This window comes from Procambarus clarkii, chromosome 45, assembly GCF_040958095.1.
Source record: "Procambarus clarkii isolate CNS0578487 chromosome 45, FALCON_Pclarkii_2.0, whole genome shotgun sequence".
Lineage (NCBI taxonomy): Eukaryota > Metazoa > Arthropoda > Malacostraca > Decapoda > Cambaridae > Procambarus > Procambarus clarkii.
Genome location: NC_091194.1, coordinates 5,171,400 through 5,196,753, shown reverse-complemented (window position 1 = coordinate 5,196,753; position 25,354 = coordinate 5,171,400). Strand labels below are relative to the sequence as shown.

The 25,354-nt window shown below is 38.1% G+C and overlaps 2 protein-coding genes across 7 annotated transcripts; one reads left to right on the top strand and one right to left on the bottom strand.

Annotated features, from left to right (window-relative positions):
• Positions 1 to 123: 123 nt before the first annotated feature.
• Positions 124 to 5,659, bottom strand: l(3)neo43 (cytochrome c oxidase assembly protein COX16 homolog l(3)neo43). Of its 6 annotated transcripts, none has more exons than XM_045761186.2 (4): positions 5,519 to 5,659; positions 2,703 to 2,838; positions 2,307 to 2,421; positions 124 to 450 (listed from the first exon to the last, which is right to left on the bottom strand). In XM_045761186.2, exons 2-4 carry the CDS (start codon positions 2,804 to 2,806, stop codon positions 352 to 354), a joined length of 318 nt encoding a protein of 105 aa, XP_045617142.1. In that variant the 5' UTR covers positions 2,807 to 2,838; positions 5,519 to 5,659; the 3' UTR covers positions 124 to 351. The 6 variants fall into 6 exon arrangements, with proteins under 6 accessions (XP_045617142.1, XP_045617143.1, XP_069157352.1 ...); XM_045761187.2 differs by having other exon boundaries at positions 5,466 to 5,599; XM_069301251.1 differs by lacking the exon at positions 5,519 to 5,659 and adding an exon at positions 5,402 to 5,518.
• A 1,856-nt stretch (positions 5,660 to 7,515) lies between these two features.
• Rnf146 (Ring finger protein 146) lies at positions 7,516 to 23,638 on the top strand. Its single transcript, XM_045761188.2, has 4 exons — positions 7,516 to 8,056; positions 8,628 to 8,773; positions 10,919 to 11,069; positions 22,174 to 23,638. The coding sequence occupies exons 1-4, from the start codon at positions 7,987 to 7,989 to the stop codon at positions 23,049 to 23,051; spliced, it is 1,245 nt and encodes a 414-aa protein (XP_045617144.2). The 5' UTR covers positions 7,516 to 7,986; the 3' UTR covers positions 23,052 to 23,638.
• The last annotated feature ends 1,716 nt before the right edge of the window (positions 23,639 to 25,354 follow it).

The window sequence follows — 25,354 nt, the reverse complement described above, 5'->3', positions numbered from 1 at the left end:
TGATATCATAATGTCAGTCATTTTCAAAATGTTATACTGTAAGTAGTTTGTCAATTGCACTGATCAAAGATAAATTTTAGCTCATTGCAAACACATTTAAGGTTCATGTAAATAAAAGTCTCATCAGTCATGCGTCTGTATTTTATCAATATATACACTTATTTCCTTAGACTAAATTTCGTATTACTTATTCTTTATCATAGTGAGTTATATTCAGTGCAAGGCAAATATTATATGTTTAATCATAACTGTAGTCTTTTATGATAACACTATTAAATGTAATGTATTATTTAGGTACAACTTAAAGAAATAAACATTTCAGAACTTTTCCATTTTCTAAACATTAGACTTCTAGTTGGCCTTCTCACGCTGTAAAGCTTCTTCATACAGCTGATTGCCTTCTTCCCATGGACGAGGCCCTCGGACATTCTCCCAGGTATCGACATCAATCTGGCAGGAAAAATTTGTAATAAATTAAAAACTGGAAGATCAATGGAGTTCAGTACTATATCAAAAAGAGAATTTGTTCACTGGACCAGGCCAGATATCACCATGGGTATTGAAGGAAGCTGCAGGATTTTGTGTTATCCCTGGAAACACAAACCGAAACTGTCTCTATTTTCCGCTTGTTACAACTTGAAATAAAGTTGTTACATCTTGGCTTAACGTGCTTATGACGTATTAGAACGTTGTTACAACTTGCTATATTGGTTGTTATAACTGGTTAGGTGGTGTTAAAACTTGCTCGAACGTTGTGCCAACGTCGTAGTTTCGGTGTGTGTTTGGTGGGATGCATTAACTATGGTGTTGAACATTCCACTAGAGATGAGAGTGCTGCCAGAAATGTGGATAGCAAATGTGGATGGAAAAAGGCAAATGTAGTTCCAATATTCAAGAAAGGGGACAGATATGAAGCACTAAACTATAGACCAATGTCATTAACATGCATTCCATGCAAGAATCAAGATAGTCATCAGAAAAAGGATTGTAGAACATTTGGAGAGAGAAAATGTTATAACAACAGCACAACACTGCTTCAGAGAGGGGAATCATGTTTTACAAACATGATTTAATTTATGACAAGGCCAGTTAAATAAAACAAGAGAAGGAAGGATGGGTAAACTGCATCTTCCTAGACTGCCAAAAAGCTTTTGATACAGTCCCTCTCAAGACTACTACACAAGATTGAGAGACAAGCGGGTATAACAGGAAAGGCACTGGAGTGGTTATGGGAGTACTTGACAGACAGGAAGCAAAGGGTCATAGGTAGTGAGGATGTCAGGATGGAGAGGAGTGAAAAGTGGTGTTACAGCACTCTGTCCTAGGATCACTAAAGATTTTAACAGTTTTGCGATCCAGCCTCTCCCCGAGTTCCAGACTGTAAACAATCTGAGCTCCCCTTGCGGCTCATAGGCCACTAACTGATGTAAATTTTTTTTTACAATCATTTAACATTTTATAACTTATTTGTTGGGTTATAACAATAAATTTGGTGTCAAAATCTTCGCAAATAAATTGCAGAGAATAGATGCAAAACCAATGGTGTATTTATAATAGATTTTGGTCCTCTCTGTGTTGCAAAATGTAAACCTAGTGCACTTAGTGGGTTTCACTTAGCAATACTTAAAACATTTATGATAATTTCACATTTCCTTGGTTATTTACTGGGTTACAGTGTAACTATTAATTTGGCATCAAAACGTTCGCAAATTAACTCTCTAGAGAATAGATGCAAAAGGTTAGACAAGGGAACATTGATGGAAACTGGAATTGCAATCAAGTTGAAGAGGTGTAAGAAGTTCTTGTTCCCTGTGCAGGTGTCAGAAAAGTGGAATGCATTGAAAGAGGTTGTTGAAGCCAATTCCATTCACACTTTAAAAAGAGATATGATGAAAAATATTAATATTGAAAGGAGTAATTAGCATGCCAGGTATTCAGGCTAAAAGGCAGGGACTAGATATCACTCCCTATTAGTCACTAATAGGTAAGCAGGACCATGCCTAAGGGAGCAAATGAGTTAAAACAGTTAAATTTAATAAAACTTTCATATTCATAACAATACAATTATATATGATTGAACATAAATGAGATAAACATTAAAAGTAATATAGCACAGTAATAATGAAAGGAAACCTTTGTTTTTATTAGGTTGAAAAGGAAATGCAAACTGCAATAATAGGGTTGTTAATCTGTTGAGTTTGGCTAATATCTTAGACATAATTTTGTGTTGTGGAACAACTTTCTCCAAATTAAGTACCCACACACTGTCAACAATAAGACACCATCCAAAACTACCAACACTATACCTTTTTGACCTTTTCAAACTCTGTTTCCAATGTGACATCAGAATGGTCTTTCATTTTGATTCCCATCTTGTCCGCTTCTGCCTTTGTTACATTTCTGTGATTTCGAAAATCATACCTGGCAATGAAAGTATATATTAATGTATGACCCTACATTTTAATAATCATCCAGTTGATGATCACATTCCAATTAACATAAAATGCATCCACTTTAAAAAACAATCAGACTGAGTAATGGTGAAAAAATTCCTTTCCAAGCAAACATACTTTGCTGCCTAATATATTATATTACAGTACATATAATATACTGTACAACATAAATAGAAATACTGTACTGCAAAGGTAAAATTGTACTAATAATGAGTTTGCATGAACATCTACAAGTTAAAGACTTTTTACCTTATTTTAGCAAATTCCTTTAGTCCAAACGATCCTCCCACAACCAATATCAGAAAGGGAGCTCCAAACCTCAAAAATCTACCTTGCACTAATCGGACACCCATGCCCAACCTGCTGCACAAATATGCGTAGCTTCCTGTAAAAGAAATCACACAAATATAGTAGCCAACCATACAATTTTTTGTTTTTATGAAGAGATAAAAGTTTAGATTTTAGCAAGCCTGGCCCGAGATCAAGCTTGACTTGAGAGAGCTTGGTCTAACAGGCTGTTGATTGGAGTAGCCTGCAGGCTCACATATCCACCACAGCCCAGCTGGTGTGGCACTTCTTGGAAAAAAATATCCAGTTTTCTCTTGAAGATGTCCACGGTTGTTCCAGCAATATTTCTTATGCTCGCTGGGAGCATGTTGAACAATCATGAACTCCTGATGTGTTTATCAGACGATACCTCCAATGATACAGTGTTCTCTCATTGTCCCTATGGCACCTCTGCTCTTCACTGGTTCTATTCTGCTATTCCTTCTATATTGTTTACTTCAGTATGTTATTTTACTGTGTAAATTTGGAACCTGGCCCTGTAGTATTTTCCACATGTACATTATTTGATACTTCTCTCATCTACTTTCTAGCAAGTACTGTACATTTGGAGAGCTTTGAGACGATCCCAGTAATTTAGGTGTTTTATCGTGTCTATGTATGCCATATATGTTTTCTGTATTCCCTCTATTTCTGCAATCTCTCCTGCTCTCAAAACGGGGAAAGTGAGTATCGAGCAGTAAAGTACTAAAGATGGGACAGCACAAGTGATTTGTATAGTACAACCATTGTGATGGGATCCCTAAATTTGAAAGTTCTCGTAATCCATCCTATCATTTTTCTGGCTGACACAATATTTGCTTGGTTATGCTCCCTAAACGTTAGATTGTCAGACATCAAATGTAACTAAAACAAACAAATTAAACACAAATGTAACTAACTAAATGTAACTGCTATAAATTCCTACAATAACTTAAAAAAAAAAAAATTGCTATATAACCACACTGTTGGTGGTTGAGGAATCAACTGTATAAATCTGTGGTGTACCCAACCTAGATTGTTGTATCCAAGCATGGAGACCTCAGGCCAGATCCATCAAGCAGTTATACAAGTTGAAAGAGAAAATCTGTAGGAGGAAAATCAATAAGGAGGATTCGAACATGCTCACTTGGTCCAGTACTCCCAAGCAAACGCCCTAGACTACCAACCTGGGAGTACCAAGTGAGTGGGTTTGAATACTCTTCATGGCTCCTACTGATTTTCTCATTGATACATCACATTAATGTAATTTCCTTGCATAGTTATGCAAGTACTCGCAAGCTTGAACATCTTTTCTCAATCTTTGCCAGCTTTGTTTACATTTATTAAAATAGTTAGAGCTCTGAAGCACCAGGAGGCTGTTTATAACTAACACTTCATTGGGAAATTCCCATGCTAATGAACCATTTAATAAATGTTAACAAAATCGTCAAAGATTAAGAAAAGTGGGACGGGTTCATAAGTAGATAAATAAATGACTATTGAATTCAGGCCCTCACCTGAAATCACACACGAGCTTTGGGGAAAGTTCAATGCGGGGCAATAAAATCATTTTAGAACTAAATTGACTCATGCCATGAACAGTTGAGGCCCACAGGGCTAACAACACTGCAAATCAGACATGACAGGGCTGACCTCGTCGAAACCTAAAATACTGAACAATTCGAAGATATTATCCAGACAACTTCTTCAAAAGGTCAGATATACCACGTACAAGGAACAACGGTTTCAAGCTCAACAAGCCACAATCTAGGATGGAAAACGGATATTTTTTCCTCCCATAGGGTGAAACCACCTACCCGCCAAAGCAGTAAATTCCAAAACACTGCTGTAATTTCAAAATCTGGCTCGATAAAATCATCAGGATAAATGTGGAGACCTTTGACAAGCCGCTGATTTCCATGTCTTCGTCAGTGGCCCTCAGGTAAACAAAGGACTTGAGGTAAATACCCATACTAGTGGTGGTCAAGGCATCAACATACCCACACTAGTGGTGGTCGAGGCATCAACATACCCACACTAGTGGTGGTCGAGGCATCAACATCCCCACACTAGTGGTGGTCGAGGCATCAACATACCCACACTAGTGGTGGTCGAGGCATCAACATACCCACACTAGTGGTGGTCGAGGCATCAACATACCCACACTAGTGGTGCTCGAGGCATCAACATACCCACACCAGTGGTGCTTGAGGCATCAACATACCCACACTAGAGGTGGTCGAGGCATCAACATACCCACACTAGTGGTGCTCGAGGCATCAACATACCCACACCAGTGGTGCTCGAGGCATCAACATACCCACACCAGTGGTGCTCGAGGCATCAACATACCCACACCAGTGGTGCTCGAGGCATCAACATACCCACACCAGTGGTGCTCGAGGCATCAACATACCCACACTAGTGGTGCTCGAGGCATCAACATACCCACACTAGGTGGTGCTCGAGGCAACAACATACCCACACTAGTGGTGCTCGAGGCATCAACATACCCACACTAGTGGTGCTCGAGGCATCAACATACCCACACTAGGTGGTGCTCGAGGCAACAACATACCCACAATAGGGGTGGTCGAGGCATCATCATACCCACACTAGTGGTGCTCGAGGCATCAACATACCCACACTAGTGGTGCTCGAGGCATCAACATACCCACAATAGGGGTGGTCGAGGCATCAACATACCCACACTAGTGGTGCTTGAAGCATAAACTACCACGACTACAAATAACTTTCACCTTAGAGCTGTTCTGACTTCCTCCCATCAATCACTCCGCATTTAATTACTCGTTACAAGTAATGTTTCTGTTACGTATAAGTAACACAAGTGTCGGAACTTTGTGGAGTTGTCATCACACTTCCAACTTGATCAGTAACAGCATCACGTCATCCTCCCCCCTCCCCCCATTTAGATGGGGGGAGGAACTTGCACTTCTCAGTAATAGATGGCGCAGCCTTCACCACCATTTTTTTTTCAATTCTGTGATTTACAGTTTTAGCGAACTCCATACCCAAAATACTTGTTGTATTCTGGGTATGGATTTATATGGACCCATTACCCATCCTGTAGGTGGTAATGGGCCCCAATCTCCATGAATGCTGTAGGTGGTAATGCTACCACCCACAGGATTCATGGAGATGGGCAAGCTCCATACCCATCCTGTGTGTTGGTAATGTACCCCATACCCATCCTACGAGTGGTATTAGACCCCATACCCCATCCTATGAGTGGTATTTTACCCCATACCCATCGTATGCGTGGTATTGGAAAAGGTTACAGACACACTGGGCTCAGGAATAGAATCTCATATTTCATTTTATATCTGTAAAAGTGAATGTGTGTGTGTGTCCGAGGTCGGAGATCAGACAATTAGGGACAGCATCACCCAACTTTCCAAGAATAATGGATGTTGTCAAATATCGATATTTCTAGTGTGTACACTGATGTAAAATATATGTTGTGAGGTATAGCTGCCTTTTTATCATTGGTTTAATTGCTCAAGGTTCCTGTTTTTGTTGTCTTGATTTTACTCATGGTTGGTTTCCCATATTATCGATTGATTGATGAAGATTAAGCCACCCAAAAGGTGGCACGGGCATGAATAGCCCGTAAGTGGTGGCCCTTTGGAGCCATTACCAGTATCAATAGCTGATACTGGAGATCTATCTGTGACGGGAGATGTCTCCCGTGCCATATTATCAAGGAACTCTCACTAATATAACCTAACCAACTATACTGACCTTCCCAGGACAATCTATAACAGCTGACTACTCCCAGGTAGCTATAGTTACTACTAGGTGAACAGAGGCATCAGGTGCAAAGAATTATGTCCAAACTAATCGAAACCAACTGCGCTAATTGCTAAGACCAGTAGAGATAAATATATTGAATTAATGCAATTAATTGACTTAATTGAAGCAAATATTAAATAGAATAAATACAAATTAAGTATTATGTAATTCAGTAGTACAATATTTATTTAATAATATAAACATTATAATATAAGTCCACTATGGGCTCGCCATAACCCGTGCTACTTGGAACGTTTGTTCCGAGTAGCTGAATCTTAAAAAAAACACCAACAAAATTATAATAGCATTTATTTATTATATTGATGTATGAATTAAAAAGAATTATAAATTTATTATATTGATGTATGAATTAAAAAAATAAAAGCTTCATAGAAGGTTGTAACAGAACCCATGAGCACCACACCAGAAATAAATACAGTTTTGATATTCCTAGAGTACGTCTTAATCAAACTAGAAATGCTCTGCAAATCAAGGGGCCCAGAATGTGGAATGACCTTCCCAACCATGTTAAAGACTGTGCCTCTCTCAACCAGTTTAAGATAAAAACTAAACACTACCTAATAAATTCCCTGTAATCTACCTCACTCCTCTATTGTCAACCCATGTCTGTTATTTTCTTTTTTTTTTCTTTTTTTTTAATCAACACTGTTTGTCAACCTATTGTATTTGTGCTGCTTTTTCAGTCATGTTCCCCCTTTTTTTTTTTTTTATAATCTATATTTGTATTTGTTCTCAACATCTTTTATTCTTTATGCTCAATTAGTATTAAGTTCTAGATATTAATGTTTTTCTTGCCCGAAACGCATTGCGTAATAGTGGCTTTAGGCATTGTATGTACTAGCTCTATCTATATATCAATCCATTAATGTAACATCACTTGTATTATTCACCTTACCTGAATAAACATCTGAATGGAGAACAGTGGCAGCCGAGCGGCCAAAAGTGTGACGGGCCGGGTGGGCCACCGTCCAGTCTTACTACAGTGATCCTCTATAAGAGGATCTGAAGGTATTGCTGGAGGCTCCACACCATCACTCTCCACTACTGGAACATCTATACCATCACTCACAGCCTTTATGACCTCAGAGTAAACAGCGAGTGGCTCCAACACCCAAGAGTAGCGAGACAATTGCTGCACTCCCAGGTCACCAGGCACTTCCTGGAACAACTTCACTGGTCTTGAGGCACTCTGGCAGGATCCAAGGCACTCCTTGGCAGGCCCCTGAAGCAGCACTACTCCTTGACAAGCCTCCAATAGGCACTTCAGGTCCCGAGGCAGGTTCCTAAGGCACTCCTTGGAAGGCTCCTGTAGCACTACTCCTTGACAAGCCTTCCTAAGACACTTCAGGTCCCGAGGCACTGTAGGACCCTGAGGCACTCCTGGGCATTTATCATGGCTGAAGCTTCGGCGACCGAGGAGGCTGCTGCAGCAACACTTAAAGAGAAGAGTGATGAGAGTGAAGGTACTGATGCACGTGGTTGAGTTGTACACAGGTGTTTGACATACCTGCTTTTCTAATTATTTAAGCTACATATATTAGTAAATTATTAGGTTGGGCTGGGTTAGGTTAGGTTGGGCTGGGTTAGGTTAGATTAGGTAAGGTTAGGTTGGGCTGGGTTAGGTTAGGTTGGGTTGGGTTAGGTTAGGGTAGGTTAAGTTGGGCTGGGATAGGCTAGAAAACTCTGGTCTTTGGACATTAGCAATCTAAAAGTACATTTCCTGCATTGTTCTGTAAAGTGACATGAAAGACTTGTCCGAGCATCTTTGCATGCATACAACAATGAGTGGTAGAGGTTCAGAAATTTGGGAAAAATATTCACAACCCTTTTAAACAAAGGGGCATGTTCCTTATAAAATTCAATAGGAAAATAATTTGATTGCTATAATATAAAAGTTAAAAAAAAAACTTTCATGCAGATGGAGGGTCCTATGGGATTGTGTGTAGTTTTTTGACTAAAATTTGTCCATGCATCAGAGATGTCAAGTATACTGTACCATTTTCTTAGGTTTTATTGTATATTTGTCTTTTTCAGGTGATGCTGGAGTGCTCCAACAGCAGCAGCAGAAAAAGGAAGATATTGAGGAGGAGGAGGAACTTGAGTGTGCAGTGTGTTTGCAAAAGTGTGTTCACCCAGTTCGCCTCCCATGCTCTCACATTTTTTGCTTCTTATGTGTCAAAGTAGGTCAACTGAGAGTTTTTTAATACCCTGTATTTATATACAATTACCACCCTTATGCAGGAGTTTGTTCATCCTCCATGGGTTAATTCTGATCATGTTTTTGTTAATTAAGGATCTTATAGGCAAAAATTTAATTTGTTCCAAAACCAAGAATTTGATTAATTAAAAATACTGTTCTGTAAGAGCTTGCTAATTCAGACCTCGGTAACCTTGACGTTTGGGTACTCTGGCCAAAGTAGAGATAAGTTTTTATTACTTAACTCAGAATTCCAAATTAATGTACACCTGTATGTACTGGGTTATGCATTCAGGTTACTGACTGGTATGTGATAACCCTTGTTCATACTGCATCACAAATTAAATTAAAAGTACATTAGTAACATAAAATACTGTATAGAAATATAATATCTAATATATTTATAAATAATAATTGTTATGAACTGAATGTATAGGCTGTTCGGTGTATTTCCCTGAAAAAAATATCCCTACATTAACATCTAGAGGCCTACTGAGTGGACAAGGCCTGACCTCGTGAACCTACTCTCCTACGTGTTCCCCACGATTCTACATACTATAACAGTACCTTTGTTAGTGAAATAATTTTTTCCTATCATGTTTTCTAACTACAAGGTAATAATTTTTTTACTTTAACCATGTATGATGATAGCAATCAACATGAAGCTGTTAGAGGATGCAAGTTATGCAGTCAATTAATGACCTGGTGATAAAAGATGCCAATGGAAAAAGGGAGGCAAGCTAAAATATTCCTTATTGATATGATCGGCAAGCTAAAGACCTTTACCCAGCAAAACGTCAACAAATGGCAGTGAAAGCTGCTATAGAACAATCATTTTAGGGATAGATTAGGTAAATGGTAAATTAGAACCTTTACTTAGGAATAGGTTAAGTAAAGGTTTTTCATTGATCAAGCAGATGTTAACTCTACAGGGTAAGTTGAAATTTGTTATTGTTATTCTAATTTATTTATTCTTTGGAGGTCCTCACTAACCATGCAAATTAGTTGTATGTGTAAATATGAATTATGTTGTGGTACAAAAAATTTTATTTGTTAATTTTCCAACCAAGTCTTGAAAGAAGACCCCAATCAAATCTTAATGTGATTTTGATTGGGGTCATCCACATATGATATTAATTAGTGAGCATAAACAGTATAAATATCTTTACTCTTAAAGTGAAAATTGGCTGTACTACAGTATCTGTTTAAATGTAGGCTTGTTTAAGTACCCATATTCAAAGCTTTATTTTTGTTCAGCTTTTCTACAAAGTTCTGCATAAATTTATTAAATATATTTTAAGGATATATGATCTGATATCCACAGAAAATAACATTTGTGGCACATCCACTTGACTGGACTCTGACCTACATTTATTTATTTTATTTATTTATGTATATACAAGAATGTACATAAGGAATGTGAGGATACAAATATGGTAATTACAGTCTTGTAAAGCCACTAGCACGCGCAGCGTTTCGGGCAGGTCCTTAATCTAAGAAAGTTTTAAGGAGGTAAATACTTGCAAAATTTATAGACAAAAAATGATAACAGTTACATGAAATGAAAAAAAGAAGATGAGAGAAAATTGTAGGTACAGTATATTAAAGCACATAGGTAGCTAAGATTGATTGCAATGACAGCTTGAATGGTAGTTGACAAAAATTGGTAGTCACAATACAGCATATGGCTAGCATTGTGGATACATTGAATAAACACTCCTTTCAAATGGAAACCACTAATACAATTACAAAATTAAAATGCTTGTTAGCTTTCTTGTATCCTTAACAACTTGAGTCAAAAGTTTGTGGCATTTTTTATTAGCTGAATTAAACCAATATTAAAGGTGTCATAGGCCAATATCCAGCAGTCTAATGGTAAACCTTGCCCAAAATTAAAATTGGGTATACTGTATGATGGTTTTCAAAGTAGACCCATTTGTTTTTGTTTATAACATGAATGTCTCCCATTTATGCATAAGGGCTGGCACTGACAGTCTTCATGCAGCCTGGCCACATCTGTTCTTATGTGTTTTAAATTGATTTAAATTATATGTGACACACTGTTAATTTCATATATTTGTGTGAACACAATAGTTATTAATGAATAAATTTCCCTGGACTTCAATAGGGTGTAGCCAACCAAAGCAAGAGATGCGCCATGTGTCGGCAAGAGATACCAGCGGACTTTCTTGACCACCCGACTCTTCTCTCCTCCATAGAGGTTGAGAAGGAAGAAGTTCTCCCAGGAGGATATCAGTGGTTTTATGAAGGACGAAATGGTAAGCCACCATATTTTTCTTGTACCCATAATTGTGTATACAGTACTGTATTTTTTTTTTTTTTACTGTGTATGTAAAAGTATATCTATTTTTACTTGATACATTTCAAAATAATGAGATTGTATGCTCTTTGTCACATTGAAGTGACCATAATGTGAATGTTATTAAATGGTTTGTAGCAAAGCTGGATATAAAGTTTTCAGCTACAGTATGTAAAAGGATATTTATCGGCTCGATACCGATTGAAATTTATCAGTATAGCCATTTGCTGGTAAGGGGCTTTCTGATCAACTGTGATAATTTTGTAATTGCACAAGCATTTATGCATATTTATGCCTGGGGTGGTGACATGTGGTTCTCATGCTGACGGGGGCTGACTGTGGTCTATTGGGGGGGGGGGGGGATGACAGTCATGTAGAGAAGATGCGTGGGTCCCTCTTTCTGGGTTACAAAAAGAATGTGTGTTTTTCTGTGACTCATTTCAGCACATTTCCACCTGTGTCCAAAGGGTTTCTGTTCCACCTTTTTCTTGTAGCTTGTCCTTGTTTGTGGTGATCATGTCTTCTGTTTTTTCTCTTGCAGTTACACGAGATTCATTTCCTTTAGCCTTTCTTTGTAATTACTACTCAACTCTGGGGCTATCCTGATGACTTGCCTATTTTTTATTTATATATACAAGAGTTCTTACAATCTTGTAAAGCTACTGGCACACAGTGTTTTGGGCAGGTCCTTAATCCTAATTTTCCCCCGAATACGACCTGCCAAATCATTTAACAACCAGATACCCATTCACTGCTGGGTGAACAGACTACAGTTAAGGATTGACACGCAGTCAATATTTCCCGGCCATAATAAGAACCGAGGCCAAAGTACTTGCTAAGCGCTGGGTTCCCATCGATGCCACGTGGTCTAGGATTAGTTTGATGTATAATTACCTAAGTGTAGTTACAGGATGAGAGCTATGCTCGTGGTGTTCCGTCTCCCCAGCACTCTGTCATATAACACTTTGAAATTACTGACATATGTATGTTGTATATTGGATGCTGGAAAGCTCTCTGCATATTTAATTGATAATATCCTGTTGGAAACTTTAAGAGGCAAGTTTGATGTGATGTTTAATACAAATCCTCTTCCTGTCCCTAGCACTGATCTTCATCATTCTCCATTTGCTGTAATTGAAGATGAGCAGACACTTGTTGGATTGTTCTTTGTTAGTTCAGGCCCTCGTGTGACTGTTTTTATCCATGTATATTTTTCAAATTTTTGTTGTTTTTCAACAAACATAAGAGTTCATCACTATGAGATGCAAGAGAGATTGATTGGATTACATTTTTGTGGCAGACTGATTGATTATCTGTTTGTGGTGGACCGATTGATTACTTGTTTTGTGGCGGACCAATTGATTACCTGTTTGTGGCGCACCGATTGATTACCTGTTTGTGACGGACAGATCGATTACCTGTTTGTGGCATAGAAATATAGCTGATGCATGCTTGTTATTTTTGTCCATTTATAATATTTAATCCTTGAACATTTTGTTCTTTTTGCACACACTACTTGGTCATGCATTGTATGTAACCTGTCTCACAAACCACCTGGTCATGCAGTGTGTATGTGTGTCCTCATGATGATTTGTCTTCCCAGCACTCTTTACTGGGAAAGCATAACACTTTGAAACTACTGACGGTTTTGGCTTTGGCATCTCTCTTGTTCCAACTGTCTACCACTCTGCTAAAGTTAATTTTTTAATATTCGGCAGCATTGTTAAGTGGGCTTAAATCAATGACCTTTGTTCCTTGGGTTCCAGATCTTGACAATTCCTTGTCAATTTTGTCAGTTCCGGTACTATTTTGTACGCAAAGATCATATCACAGCTTTTCTATCTTATAGCTTTTGCGTATTTTGCCTATTGCAAATTCTACAAGGAGAGGTCTCTAGCCTCTCCTTGTAGCTCTTGTCTTTGTTTTAAAAGACATTTAGTTGCATGTCTATACACCATTTTGTTGATGAGCTTAAGATACGGGCACCATACAACTGCTGCATATTCCAACTTTGGTCGCACAACGGTCGTGAACAGTTCATTTGGTATTTTACCATTGATATATTTAAACACAATTCAGAAATTGGAAAGCATAGCATGGGCTCGGTGCACAGTGTTCCTTATGTGGTCCTCAGGCGAGAGTTTTCTGTATAGGACCACTCCTAGATCTTGTTCCTTATCAGAAATCTTAAAAGCATTTTGACACAACTTGTAGGTCGTGTGGTCTATTTTCTCCTATTCCACATTCCATAACATGACATTTATTCATATTAAATTCCATTTGCCAAGTGTTGCTCCATACGCTTTTGTCCAGGTCTTCTTGAAGGCCATGACAATCGTCAAAATTTCTTGTATTCCTTGGGATCTTGGCATCATCAGCAAACATATTCATATATATCTCTGTATTCCTTATGGTAAATCATTTAAGTAGCTGATGAACATTACTGGTGTGTGTGTGTGTGTGTGTGTAAGTAAAAGTAACCTGTCTACAGCTCTTTACATTGACAAAATGCATTCTCACACCACTTCTGTGTATTTGTTTTCTTATTTCTGTGATGAGCATTACAGCTACTTTCTAACATTATCACCAGGTAGTTGATTACTTGTCTGTGCAGACCCTGTATTGTCCTACTTTTAAAATGAAGGCAAACAGAAACCTTGATGGACTCGTTTTGTTTAATTAAAAAAACAGATGATGGTTTGAAAAATGTCAAATATAGATTAGTGGTGTAATTCATTTTGAAAAAAGTGTTATGGGTCGAGACCAAATTAGTGTACTGAAAGTGCGTGACTGTCCCACAGGATGGTGGCGGTATGATGAACGCACAAATACTGATCTTGAGGAAGCTTACACAAAAGGAGAGTCGTCGATCATGCTGCTTATAGCTGGTTACAACTATAATATTGACTTTATCAACATGAAACAGGCCCGTAGTAGTTGCCCGGGGCTACGCAGGCATATCAAGCGTGATATAGTTTCCTCAGTGGCCAAGGGCACTGCTGGTCTCTCTTCCAAGACATTAAGGGGCAAGAGTGCAGGACAACGCAGGGGACGCAAGAGGAAACTATCTAGAAAATAATTTGCTGCATGTTAAATTATATAATAAAAATGTTATTCAGTACTGTACAGTATTTCAAATATGGTATATACAGTATATGTGTGTGTGTGTGTGTGTGTGTGTGTGTGTATAAAATATATATTATATTTATATATATAATGTATATAATGGCATACCTAATAGCCAGAGATGCCTAACAAGCTGATATTTTGTTAATATATTAATTTTAATAGATGTTTTAATTTTAATGTACTGAACAGGATATTGATTTGTTAAAATTTCAGTTATAATTGTCTTAGCAACCTGACCTACTTAATTATGCCTATTATTCTAAAACAATGCCTAAATGGATAAAACTAGGCCTGAATTAATTATTGTTGCCAATGTAATTTGTTAATTTCATTAAACTCCTTGTTTGTTACCATTATAAGGGAAACTCCAAAAACAACTTGGTTATTAGGTAATACTGTACTAGCAAATGCATGCACTCACACACACACGTGCACATACACACACACACACACACACACACACGTGTACATACACACTTAAGAAGCACATCAACAAACTGGAAAAGGTGCAAAGACATGCTACTAAGTGGCTCCCAGAACTGAAGGGCAAGAGCTACGAGGAGAGGTTAGAAGCATTAAATATGGCATAACTAGAAGACAGAAGAAAAAGAGGTGATATGATCACTACGTACAAAATAGTAACAGGAATTGATAAAATCGACAGGGAAGACTTCCTGAGACCTGGAACTTCAAGAACAAGAGGTCATAGATTTAAACTAGCTAAACACAGATGCCGAAGAAATATAAGAAAATTCACCTTCGCAAATAGAGTGGTAGACGGTTGGAACAAGTTAAGTGAGAAGGTGGTGGAGGCCAAGACCGTCAGTAGTTTCAAAGCGTTATATGACAAAGAGTGCTGGGAAGACGGGACACCACGAGCGTAGCTCTCATCCTGTAACTACACTTAGGTAATTACACACGTGCACATACACACACACACACACACACGTGCGCATACACACACACACGTGTGCGCATACACACATGCACACACACATACATGTGCACATACACACACAAACACACGCACACAAACATGCATGCATATGTAATTACCCATGTGTAGTTACGAGAGAGCTGTGTACACGGTGTCCTGTCTTCAGTACAGTCTTCGTCACATGAATCTTTGAAACTACTTATAGTTTTCCCATCCATCATCGAGCTCAAATTGTTATAACCATCAACAATTAATTTTGTAAAAAAAAAAAAAAATATTGGCACATTTATTTTCTTGCCTCGAGTCTCTGGCCTCTTGTTCTAGAAGATGCAGGTTTTCTAGATGCTTCCTTTGATGATTCTTGTCAGGATTTTGTATGTGGTGATCATGTTGCCTTGTTTGGATCTATCTACTAGTTTTGGAATTTTTTAGTGCCTCGAGTCTTTATCATAGAATTTTGTTTAAGCCTGGAAGTAATTCGGTAGCATGTCTTTGCACCTATTATATTTTGTTGTCTTTTACATGGACACCTGCTGCATATTTCAGTTTGTCTCATAAATGTCATGAATAATTGCATTAGTGTTTCCCAATCCATGAATTTAAATAGATTTTCAAGTCTACAAGCATAGTGTATGTAACTACTCGCCATACATTTTATAGGTTTTTCTCGTGATAGTTTACTTCATGCATACATATGTGCATACACATGTACATACACACATGCATACAGACATATGAACATGTGTTTGAGATAAATATATGTAGTAGATCTAATAGAGGAAACTAGGTTGGTTAGATAGGCGGGGTCCAAGAGCTAATAGCTCGATTTGCAGACACATAGTAAAAAATACAAACATATACACACACTGCGTGTACACACACACACACATACACACTTGCGCACGTGCACACACTTTCCTAATCAGTGCTGGGAAGACAGGACACCACGAGCGTAGCTCTCATCCTGTAACTACTTATACACACAAAATGCTTATGTACACAAAACACTAAAACATACAGATACATACATACATACATAATTAGAATATTTGTTACCGATTAGGAAAGAAGTACAAATTTAACAGCTTAAGCTTAACTTAGGATACTGATGGTCAGTAATTATCTTTCAGATCTTGGTTGTAAATGTTGAATAGCTCTTGTTTTGGTACAGATTATTGGGAAATGCATGTGCTATATAATGTATTGAAATATTATGTGGTGCCCTTGATATGTCAGGAGTACGCTATTCAAGGTCTTGGTCTAAAATGTTAACTTTTCCATAAAGAATTTATCTTGGCTTTGGGAATATATTATGTATTAAATGTTTAGATTAAATAAGGTTGTTTTAACTTTGACTTAAATTTTAACTAGATTTATCAAATTATGGATTCCTAACATGTTTTCCTTATAAGGGATAGAATAAGTGATTTAAAAAAAAAAGTGCCTTGTCCAGAAATATCCTAGATTCTCAATCCTAATTGTTCTACGATGATTTACAAATTACATTTTTAAAGATTAACGTGCCTACATTAAATAGAAGATAGACTTCTATCTATCTACAATTTACATGTAGATTATTCTTGCAGTAAGCGGGTCCTTGGAAGTTTAGTTCTTTTAGACTGTGCTAGTGACACTTGATTTGTTATGTTTTTAATGGAAATTATATTAATATTTCACAGTGAAAATGAAATGCTTGGATGTAGTACTTAAACAGCCTGTATTCTACTTCTACAAAGTATCTTTGTGAATTTAAATTTATAAAAGCTTAAATTATAAATAGGCAGAGCAATTTATTTGTGCAGAGAGAAAGTTAATCTTTTGAATTCTTTCTTAATCTGTTACAAGTTTTGCTACCAGTCATGAAATTTTGTGTAATGTACTGTAATTTATTTTTATTAGCTGCAGATGACGCATGTGAATCACTCATTTATCATAGAAGATATCATATAAACATCTTAAAATAAAACTGTTTTTAGCTTAATTCCTACACTTAATTGCTTTTACCAGTGATGATAAAGCTACTCTTAGCTTCCTATGAGATGGGTTACCACCCCAAGTTATGTGTGCCCATCAGCTGGGGTACGGTATCATCGTTCAATTGATGGATTTTTCTGGCAATATCCTGGTCTGCTTGGAATAAATATTTTGTGTAACAAGGTTTGTTTATTTATGGAACAGATTACCAAATAACATAATAGATGTGGGAATATTGAATTATTCCAAATGGGGGTTAAATGTAAAGTATATACGAGTGAATGTGGTTAAATATAAACAGGTGCTGCCTCTCATAAATCAAGACTTTCTGCAGTACTGTATCTTTGCCTTGATATACCTGTGTGTGATCCACAAGCTCTCAATCTGTATATTGCACTGTGCAAGATGTACATAATTTTTAATGAATTAACTGATGAATATTTAAGTGTTTGCATAATGAAATACAATGCGACATAATTAGTAATTGAAGCCAAACGTGAGGAGTGTGGGGGTGTTATTGTCTGGATGGTATAAGGAGTTGCTTCTATCCTCCTGGACACTAGTCACTAACACCACACATGGGGAATCTATTCTTTTTATTTAAATTTCTCTTTAGAAAATCTTTTGCCTAAAGTTTAGGCATAGAGGTAGCTACAGGAATATACAGGACTTGAGAATACTTTTTGATATGCTTGATTCATTAAGCATGGAAGAGTAATTTCACCTGTCCATCCAGCTGTAGTGTAGTCTGTTATTGTTGAGTAAACTATGGATAATTGGATGCTTTCTGTGGAACTTCAGCTACATGACACCTTGCCACAATTGTGTACTGTAATGATTTTAATAATACATGTAAGTGACACCCAGTAGATGGAAATTTTATATAATGAATTATGATTTATATCTTTAAAATTATTTAGTAATACAGTACTTTGCAAATGCACTGTTGCCCCTTTTCTCTACTAGTTTTTAATTTTATGACCTATGGTAAAGATCCTAAAATAAAATAAGCTCATAAACAAAGGATAAACATAGCAGCTTATGCTTTTTAGCTTATTTTACAAGTGTAAAAATGTGCCGAGTGTAATGAAATGTTCCTCTCTGAACTCTCTTCATGGTAACTTCACAAGCTTGTATGTCTACTGTAAGGACATCAAGATCACACCAGGCATTGGATCATTCTATCCACCAGGACATTTACTTGTTCCAAATTTATCTCCTTTATCTGGGCAGGAAGCAAGTGGAGGTCAGGGATAAATTACAGCAGAGAAAAACTGCATGCTATGACAAGCAGAAACACTTCAAAATTATAAAATTTCCTCTTAGGTTAGTCAATTATAAGTTGCCAAACACTGAAGCAAGCAGAGCACCCACTACCTGACTACACACTATCAGGTGTCTAGTCAGAGGACGACACCTTACTACGAGCCCAGCCCACCCCAGTGAACTTCAGGAAGAAGGAATTCCAAGGGCAGGAATGGAAAGCTGTCAAGGGACCACTCAGAAAGGGAAGTTTCTTTACACACCACGTGTCCCATTTCATAGCGGTCTTTCTCTGGTAACATATGAAAGATAAGGAACAAAATTTCTTGGGTGACAAGTAGGAAGCAAAAGCCAGAAGACAAGATCAGTTGTAGGGAAACTGAAGGCGTCCTGCTGTAGCCAGACTACCTCAAAGCGAGGAATTGTTGCAAAGGTTAAGGAAGGTGTGTAAGGAATCTGCTGGCTAAAATATGAACACCTTGATGAAAAAAATAAGTCTTCACTATACGGAAAGCTGCAAATAAAGTTGAGACACTCAGCATTACATGAGGATGAGCCAAATTGAAAGGGCACACAAAAAATGCCAGCTAGGATAAATGAGAGGTTACCTACCCCCGAGGTTACCTTCGAGAGGATTTTGGGGCTTAGCGTTCCTTGTGGGACCCCATCCTCGACCAGGCCTCCTCGTTGCTGGACTGGTCAATCAGGCTGTTGGACAAAGCTGCTCATAGCCTGATGTATGAGTCACAGCCTAGTTGATCAGGTATCCTTTGGAGATGCTTATCAAGTTCTCTTGGAACTTGATAAGCAGTGTGGACCCCCACACTGAGGGGTCGGCCAGTTATGCCCCTTATGTGTAGTGGAAGCATGTTGAACAGTCTCGGACCTCTGATGTTGATATTTCTGAGTACCTATTGCACCTCTGCTTTTCAACAGGGATATTCTGTACATCCTTGCCATGCCTTCTGATCTTGTGTGGTGTTATTTTGGTGTGCAGGATTTGGGACCAGCCCCTCTACTATTTTTCACGTGTGAATTATTATATGTATCTCCCACCTGCGCTCGGGATTCAGATTTAGGCATTTTAGTTGGTTCTAATAGTTTAGATGTTTTACCGCGTGGATTCTAGCAGTAAAGGATCTCTGCACGCTCTCCAGGATAGCAATTTCTCAAGCTTGGAAAGGGCTGTCATTGTGCAACAGTATTCCACTCAAGAGAGCACTAGCATTTTGAAAAGTATCTTCGTTGGTATAGCATCTCTAGTGTGAAAGGTTCTTGTTATCCAACCTGTCATTTTTCTTGCAGATATGATGGCTACTTTATTGTGTTCTTTAAAGGTAAGGTCTTCCAACATGAGTACACCCAAATCCTTTACGTTGTCTTTTCATTCTGTTATGATTTGATTGCGTTTTGTAGGTGGTTTTCGTTTTTATATTTTCATTTTATCCTAGTGCAGGAGCTGGAACTTACCTTCGTTAATCACCATATTTTCTGTAGCTCATAGAAAGACCTGATTTACATCTGATTGGAAGTTTGCCGTATCCTGTATGTTGTCTACTCGCATAAAAATCCTAGTGTCATCTGCAAAGGATGATACAGTACTGTAGATTGTGTCCTTGTCTATGTCTGATATGAGAATGAGAAAAAGTACTGGAGCAAGCACAGTTCTAAGGCCATGTCATAGTGGTCCAGCAGCTGTGATAGGCAAGAATGCCCTGTTCTGAAACCATGTTGTCCAGGGTTATGGAGATTCTGTGATTCCAAGTATTTTGTGATCTTTCTTCTTAGCACTCAAAGATTTTTATGATGTGTGATGTTAGTGCTGTTGGTCTGTATTTTTTTGTCTCTGCCATATTTCCTCCTTTGTGGAGTGGTGCTATCTCTGCTGTTTTTAGTATGTCAGGGATAATGCCAGTATCTAGGCTCTGTCTCCAAAGAATGTGAAGTGCTAGTTGTTTTTTACAGTTCTTGATGAATATAGAGTTCCAAGAATCAGGGCCTGGTGCAGAGTGCATAGGCATACTGTCTATGGCTTCTTCAAAATCCAGTGGGAATAGGGTGATATCTGATATATGATTTGGTGTTGGTAATCACATTCATGAAAAATCACAGTTTATCTGTTTATTATTGAAATTGAATTTGCTGAATTCTCCTCCACTGGGATTCAGGACTGGTTTTGCAAGTCTATTCCCCGATGCTTGTCAGAGCTTCAATTAATTTGTGATCTGAGTAACCGGTATTTGTCCATCATTATGTTCCTGATCAATTAATCATTACTGTACTGTATTAGTGAAAATGAGGTCCAGCGTGTTCTCCTTTCTAGTTCTACTATTTGCTGGTTTAAGACAAATCTGTTGCACATCCGTAGCAGGTCATTTGCATGTGACTGTTCATTTAGGGTACTTCCCGGTATTCTCTCGGATACTGTATAACTGTATTAGCTAGGGTCTTCCATTTCAGGTGCTGTAGATTGAAGTCCCCAAGCAGGATGATGTTTGGGGCTGGATTTGTGAGATTTTCTAAGCGGTGTTCTATTTTCATTAGTTGTCTTTAAACTGCTGAGGATTTGCCTCCTGTGACTTATATACAAGGACAATAACTACATTTAGGATCTCTAGTTTGATTATCAGCACTTACACCATATCGTTTGTGGTATTTAGCAGCTCAGTGCAGATGAGTGTGTCTTTGATGTACAGGCTGACCCCACCCTGTAACCTGTTTCCTGTCGCATCTGAAAAGATTGTACTCCAAAATCCATATTTTACCATCATGGTAGTCCTTTGTGCGGATTTTCGTTAGTGTTGCAAACACTGCATTTGCCTCGTGTAGGAGGCCAGCTATAAAGTGAACTTTGTTAGATTTGTGTGTTTTTATACCCCTGAATGTTTGCAAATAAAAATATCAGGTTTGTGGAAGTGCTGGATGCTTTACTTGGTGTTAATATCTGAGGCTCTGGTAGGGAGGCCACTGTGTTTGTGTCCTCTCTAGCATTTGACCGAGTTGGTGGTAGAGTCTGGACATTTTTAGCCATTTTTCTCCTCCTCTTGCTAAAAAATCATCCTGGTAAATAGTATTGTGGCTGCTTTCATCAAGGCGGTCTGTCGGTTTTATTCGCCTGGTACCTTTTATATGAAAAGTTGGACATTGTGTTGAAACATTCATTCTTATTTAAAGTGTTCTTGCACAGTTCTGGGTGAAAGAAATCACAGCTTTTGGTACATTTACCTGTACTGTACTGTACTAAGAAGGTTTCTGCACTTTCTGGGATGATCATATTTACATATTCCATTTGTTCTTCCCAATATCCCATGGGAGGGAAAGACCATCTACATGCATGGACAAAGTACCCAGAAAGCAAACCACAAGTGAACTGAACTCCCGAGAACCAGAAGCAGGGGTAATCTCCAAGACTACTGAAATAAGGCAATGGGTGCTTAAGAAACCCTTCAGACTAGACAAGAACCACTGTAGAACAAATTGTAAAGCCAAATTGTCACTATACCATTGGGAGGGTCAGCATAAATTTTCTCACAATGAGACTTATAAAGTACACACCAGTATATAACAAAGTGTTTCACTGTATATCGGCAAATTTCAAGATTAATTAAAATATGAAGTCAAGACAGTTCATCTCTTGTATGCTAAATTTTGGCTTCTGTCACAAACATATAGGAGTACAGTATGACAAAATGGACTTTGTACATAGTATATTATGTTGTGCCGAGGAAACTCTATTTGTAACTTGTCGTTTACTTTGCAGGCTGGTGGCAGTATGACGAACGTACAAGTTACGAGTTAGAGGCTGCTTATGGTTCTGGTCAGCGAGCTTGTGAAGTTTTAGTCGCAGGATTTCTTTACATCATTGACTTTGATCGAATGGTGCAACTGAGACGCAATGATCCTAGTAGACGGCGTCGTATAAAGAGAGATCTCAGCTCCATTCCTAAAAAGGGTGTTGCAGGCATTAAACTTCCAAGCCAGTTAGAAGCAGAATTGTCAGCCCTTCACTCAGCTGCACATGCTATACATATACCAAATCAGAGAGATGCTACTATACCTAGTGATTTAGGAGATAATATAGACTCGACAACAAACAACAATGATCTCTGCCCACGCACACCCACTGCTCCAAGTAACACCCCTCAGACTCCACATACCCCAAGTGCAGCAAGCAGCAGCAGTGGCTCTCCTGATACTACTGAACCAACTCATTTACATTCCTTAAATACAGATTCTCATCACCATTATCACCATCTTCCACAGCCTCATCATCATTTTTACCATCACCAACTTCACATACCACACCATCTCGCACATAATTTAAGCACACCTAATGATCACAGCACTATAGCACACACCATGCATTCACATCATCAGCCTGGTCATCACCATCATGTGTCAAATCAACATTCCTCTGTGTCACCTCCAGTAAACAGTGGACCAAATGAAGTTCATTCCTCGAGTATCTCAGGATTAACTCAGCCCACCACAGATCTGGAAGCTGCTGTATACCAAATGGACCAACTGTCCCTTTCAGCAGATGCTCCTGAGTTTTACCCTCTAGATTCCACTGAAGATTCAATCGACGAGACAGAGCAGTATCATCTAACTCTTTCATCAGAAGATGAACAACTTTGATTTTTTTAACTACAGTCCTGACATTCCTGTGGTAGTAAATTATATGGTTTTATTACAAAACAAAATGTCCTTTCATATATCTCATTTTACTGGGAATTTTCCATTTTGGATTGCCTCTTCTGGGCTCATGGTGACTTTGTCCATGACGGTTTTATATACAGTACAGTACTTGTGTGTGTCAAAATGCATTAGCGTGATGAAAAGTGTTGTCAGGTTCGTGGAAGTGCAGTTGCATGCTACCTCTCAGTCAGCCATGTTTCAAAGCTTAAAAGCTCTGCATATTGTCTGTGACATGAAATTTTGGACACGTTGAATATTGCTTTACATAGCAGCATTGGTAAATATTCATCATTTATTGCATTGTTTATTGAGCCAAATTATAAACTGTCATCTCTACAAATAATGTTTTATTGTTTTTATTTCATTCATGCCTTAGGTTTTAAAGTCGATAGCCGAGTAGTATCTATACAGTGCTGGTTTTTCAATAAAATATTTTGTTTATGGAATGAGTGACTCATTTTCACAAAGGTAAAACAATATGATTGTATAAGGGGAGTTCATTGTGGAAATATAATGGAAGGATACCTTATGAGACTTTTCTACCCTGAATAAATGAGGGGTTTAAGGGTCAAGTGGCAATTATATTTATGGTGAACTTATTTTCAGTGATGGGAATGTGAAGGAATAAAGAAAAGAGTAGAGGCTCATTAGATATTTTATAATAGAAACGAAACTAAGTTACTAAGGTATTAAAAATGTTAACCTTAGACTACTAGTCACTCAGCTGTAGTCACTTCCCTATATGCGGCAAGCCCAGCCAATTTGAGTCCACTTGTACCACCCAACCCTTTCTGTGTTAATTGTAGTTTTAGCCACCTTGTTTAAAAATTGTCCTGTGCTCACTTTTAAATAGAGCAGGCCATCTTGCACCTTAAGCAAGAGGATAAGATTCCAGTCTGAGGTGAGGCATCAACTATGGCACCTGGGCCTCATAAATATCACACATGCATGCTGTGCACATTTTGTCTATTGCGCCGCCATGGTTTGGTGCCAGGAGTGACCCTCATCAACCCTTTGCGCATATGTGTCCCTTTCTACCTTGTACCTCTTCTCATGTGCACAGTCTCCACCCATTTCCTCATCTCCAGACACCCCCATTACCATTACATTTTTCGCCTGACAATTAATTGTCAGGCGAAAATGCTAAGCCAGTTTGACTAGATAACACCAGAAGGGAATTGGAGGATAGAGCGAAGGAATGGTGTCCAACCACTTGGGCACCATTGGTAACATCAGGCAGCTGCTGCCCTCTTACCACACACGAGTAGCATGACCACCTCTCAAATAGGTCTTGTTATTTATCATTTTAAGGGGTTTTTATTTAAACTTATAAAAATATGAAAAGATAAAGAGTACAGAATCTATATTAACAACTTATCAGTATAGATTTACTGCATTTATTACTGTAACTGAATATGAAGTTGATAATTCACTTGGTTGAAATAGTTTACTCTAAATTCTCTAAATCACAACTATACAATGTGTGGTTCTGATCTTGACGTACAAAAGGCATTAAATGCAGCTACTCTGAAAAATTTCTAAAAATATAAAGGAAGATCCCATGTCTTTATACTGTACTTAAATAAGGAGTAAAACTAAGATAATATTCACAGTAGGATTCTTGAAATTTGACCAATAAAATTATAATTGATGATTAAAAGGCAGCTGACACTGAATTAAATTAAAAGTATCAACACAGGACAGAACACGAAACAATGGGTATAAACTGGATAAGTTTAGATTTCGGGAAGACCTGGGAAAATACTGGTTCGGTAACAGGGTTGTTGATTTGTGGAACCAGTTGCCACGTGGCGTGGTGGAGGTGGGGTCCCTCAATTGTTTCAAACGTGGGTTGGACATCTATATGAGTGAGATTGTGTGGTTGCCTCGTATGGGCCAATAGGCCTTATGCGGTTATCTTTATTCTTATGTTCTTATCATCACCCAGCAAAAATCTGCTATCAGAACAATAACAAGCTCTGTTTTCAGACAACACTCAGCCTCCCCTGTTTAAATCCCTAAACATGCTAAGCAAAAACTCGCTCCACACATTCTCTTGTGCCATTTACATATACAAAACCTTCTTAAATGCAAATCCTGATCTGAAACTCTTCCTTGACAGATGTAACAGAACCCATGATCACCACACCAGAAATACATATCTCTCTGATATTCCCAGAGTCAAACTAAATCTGTGTAAACGCTCTATGTAAATAAAGGGACCTAGTCTATGGAACTCACTC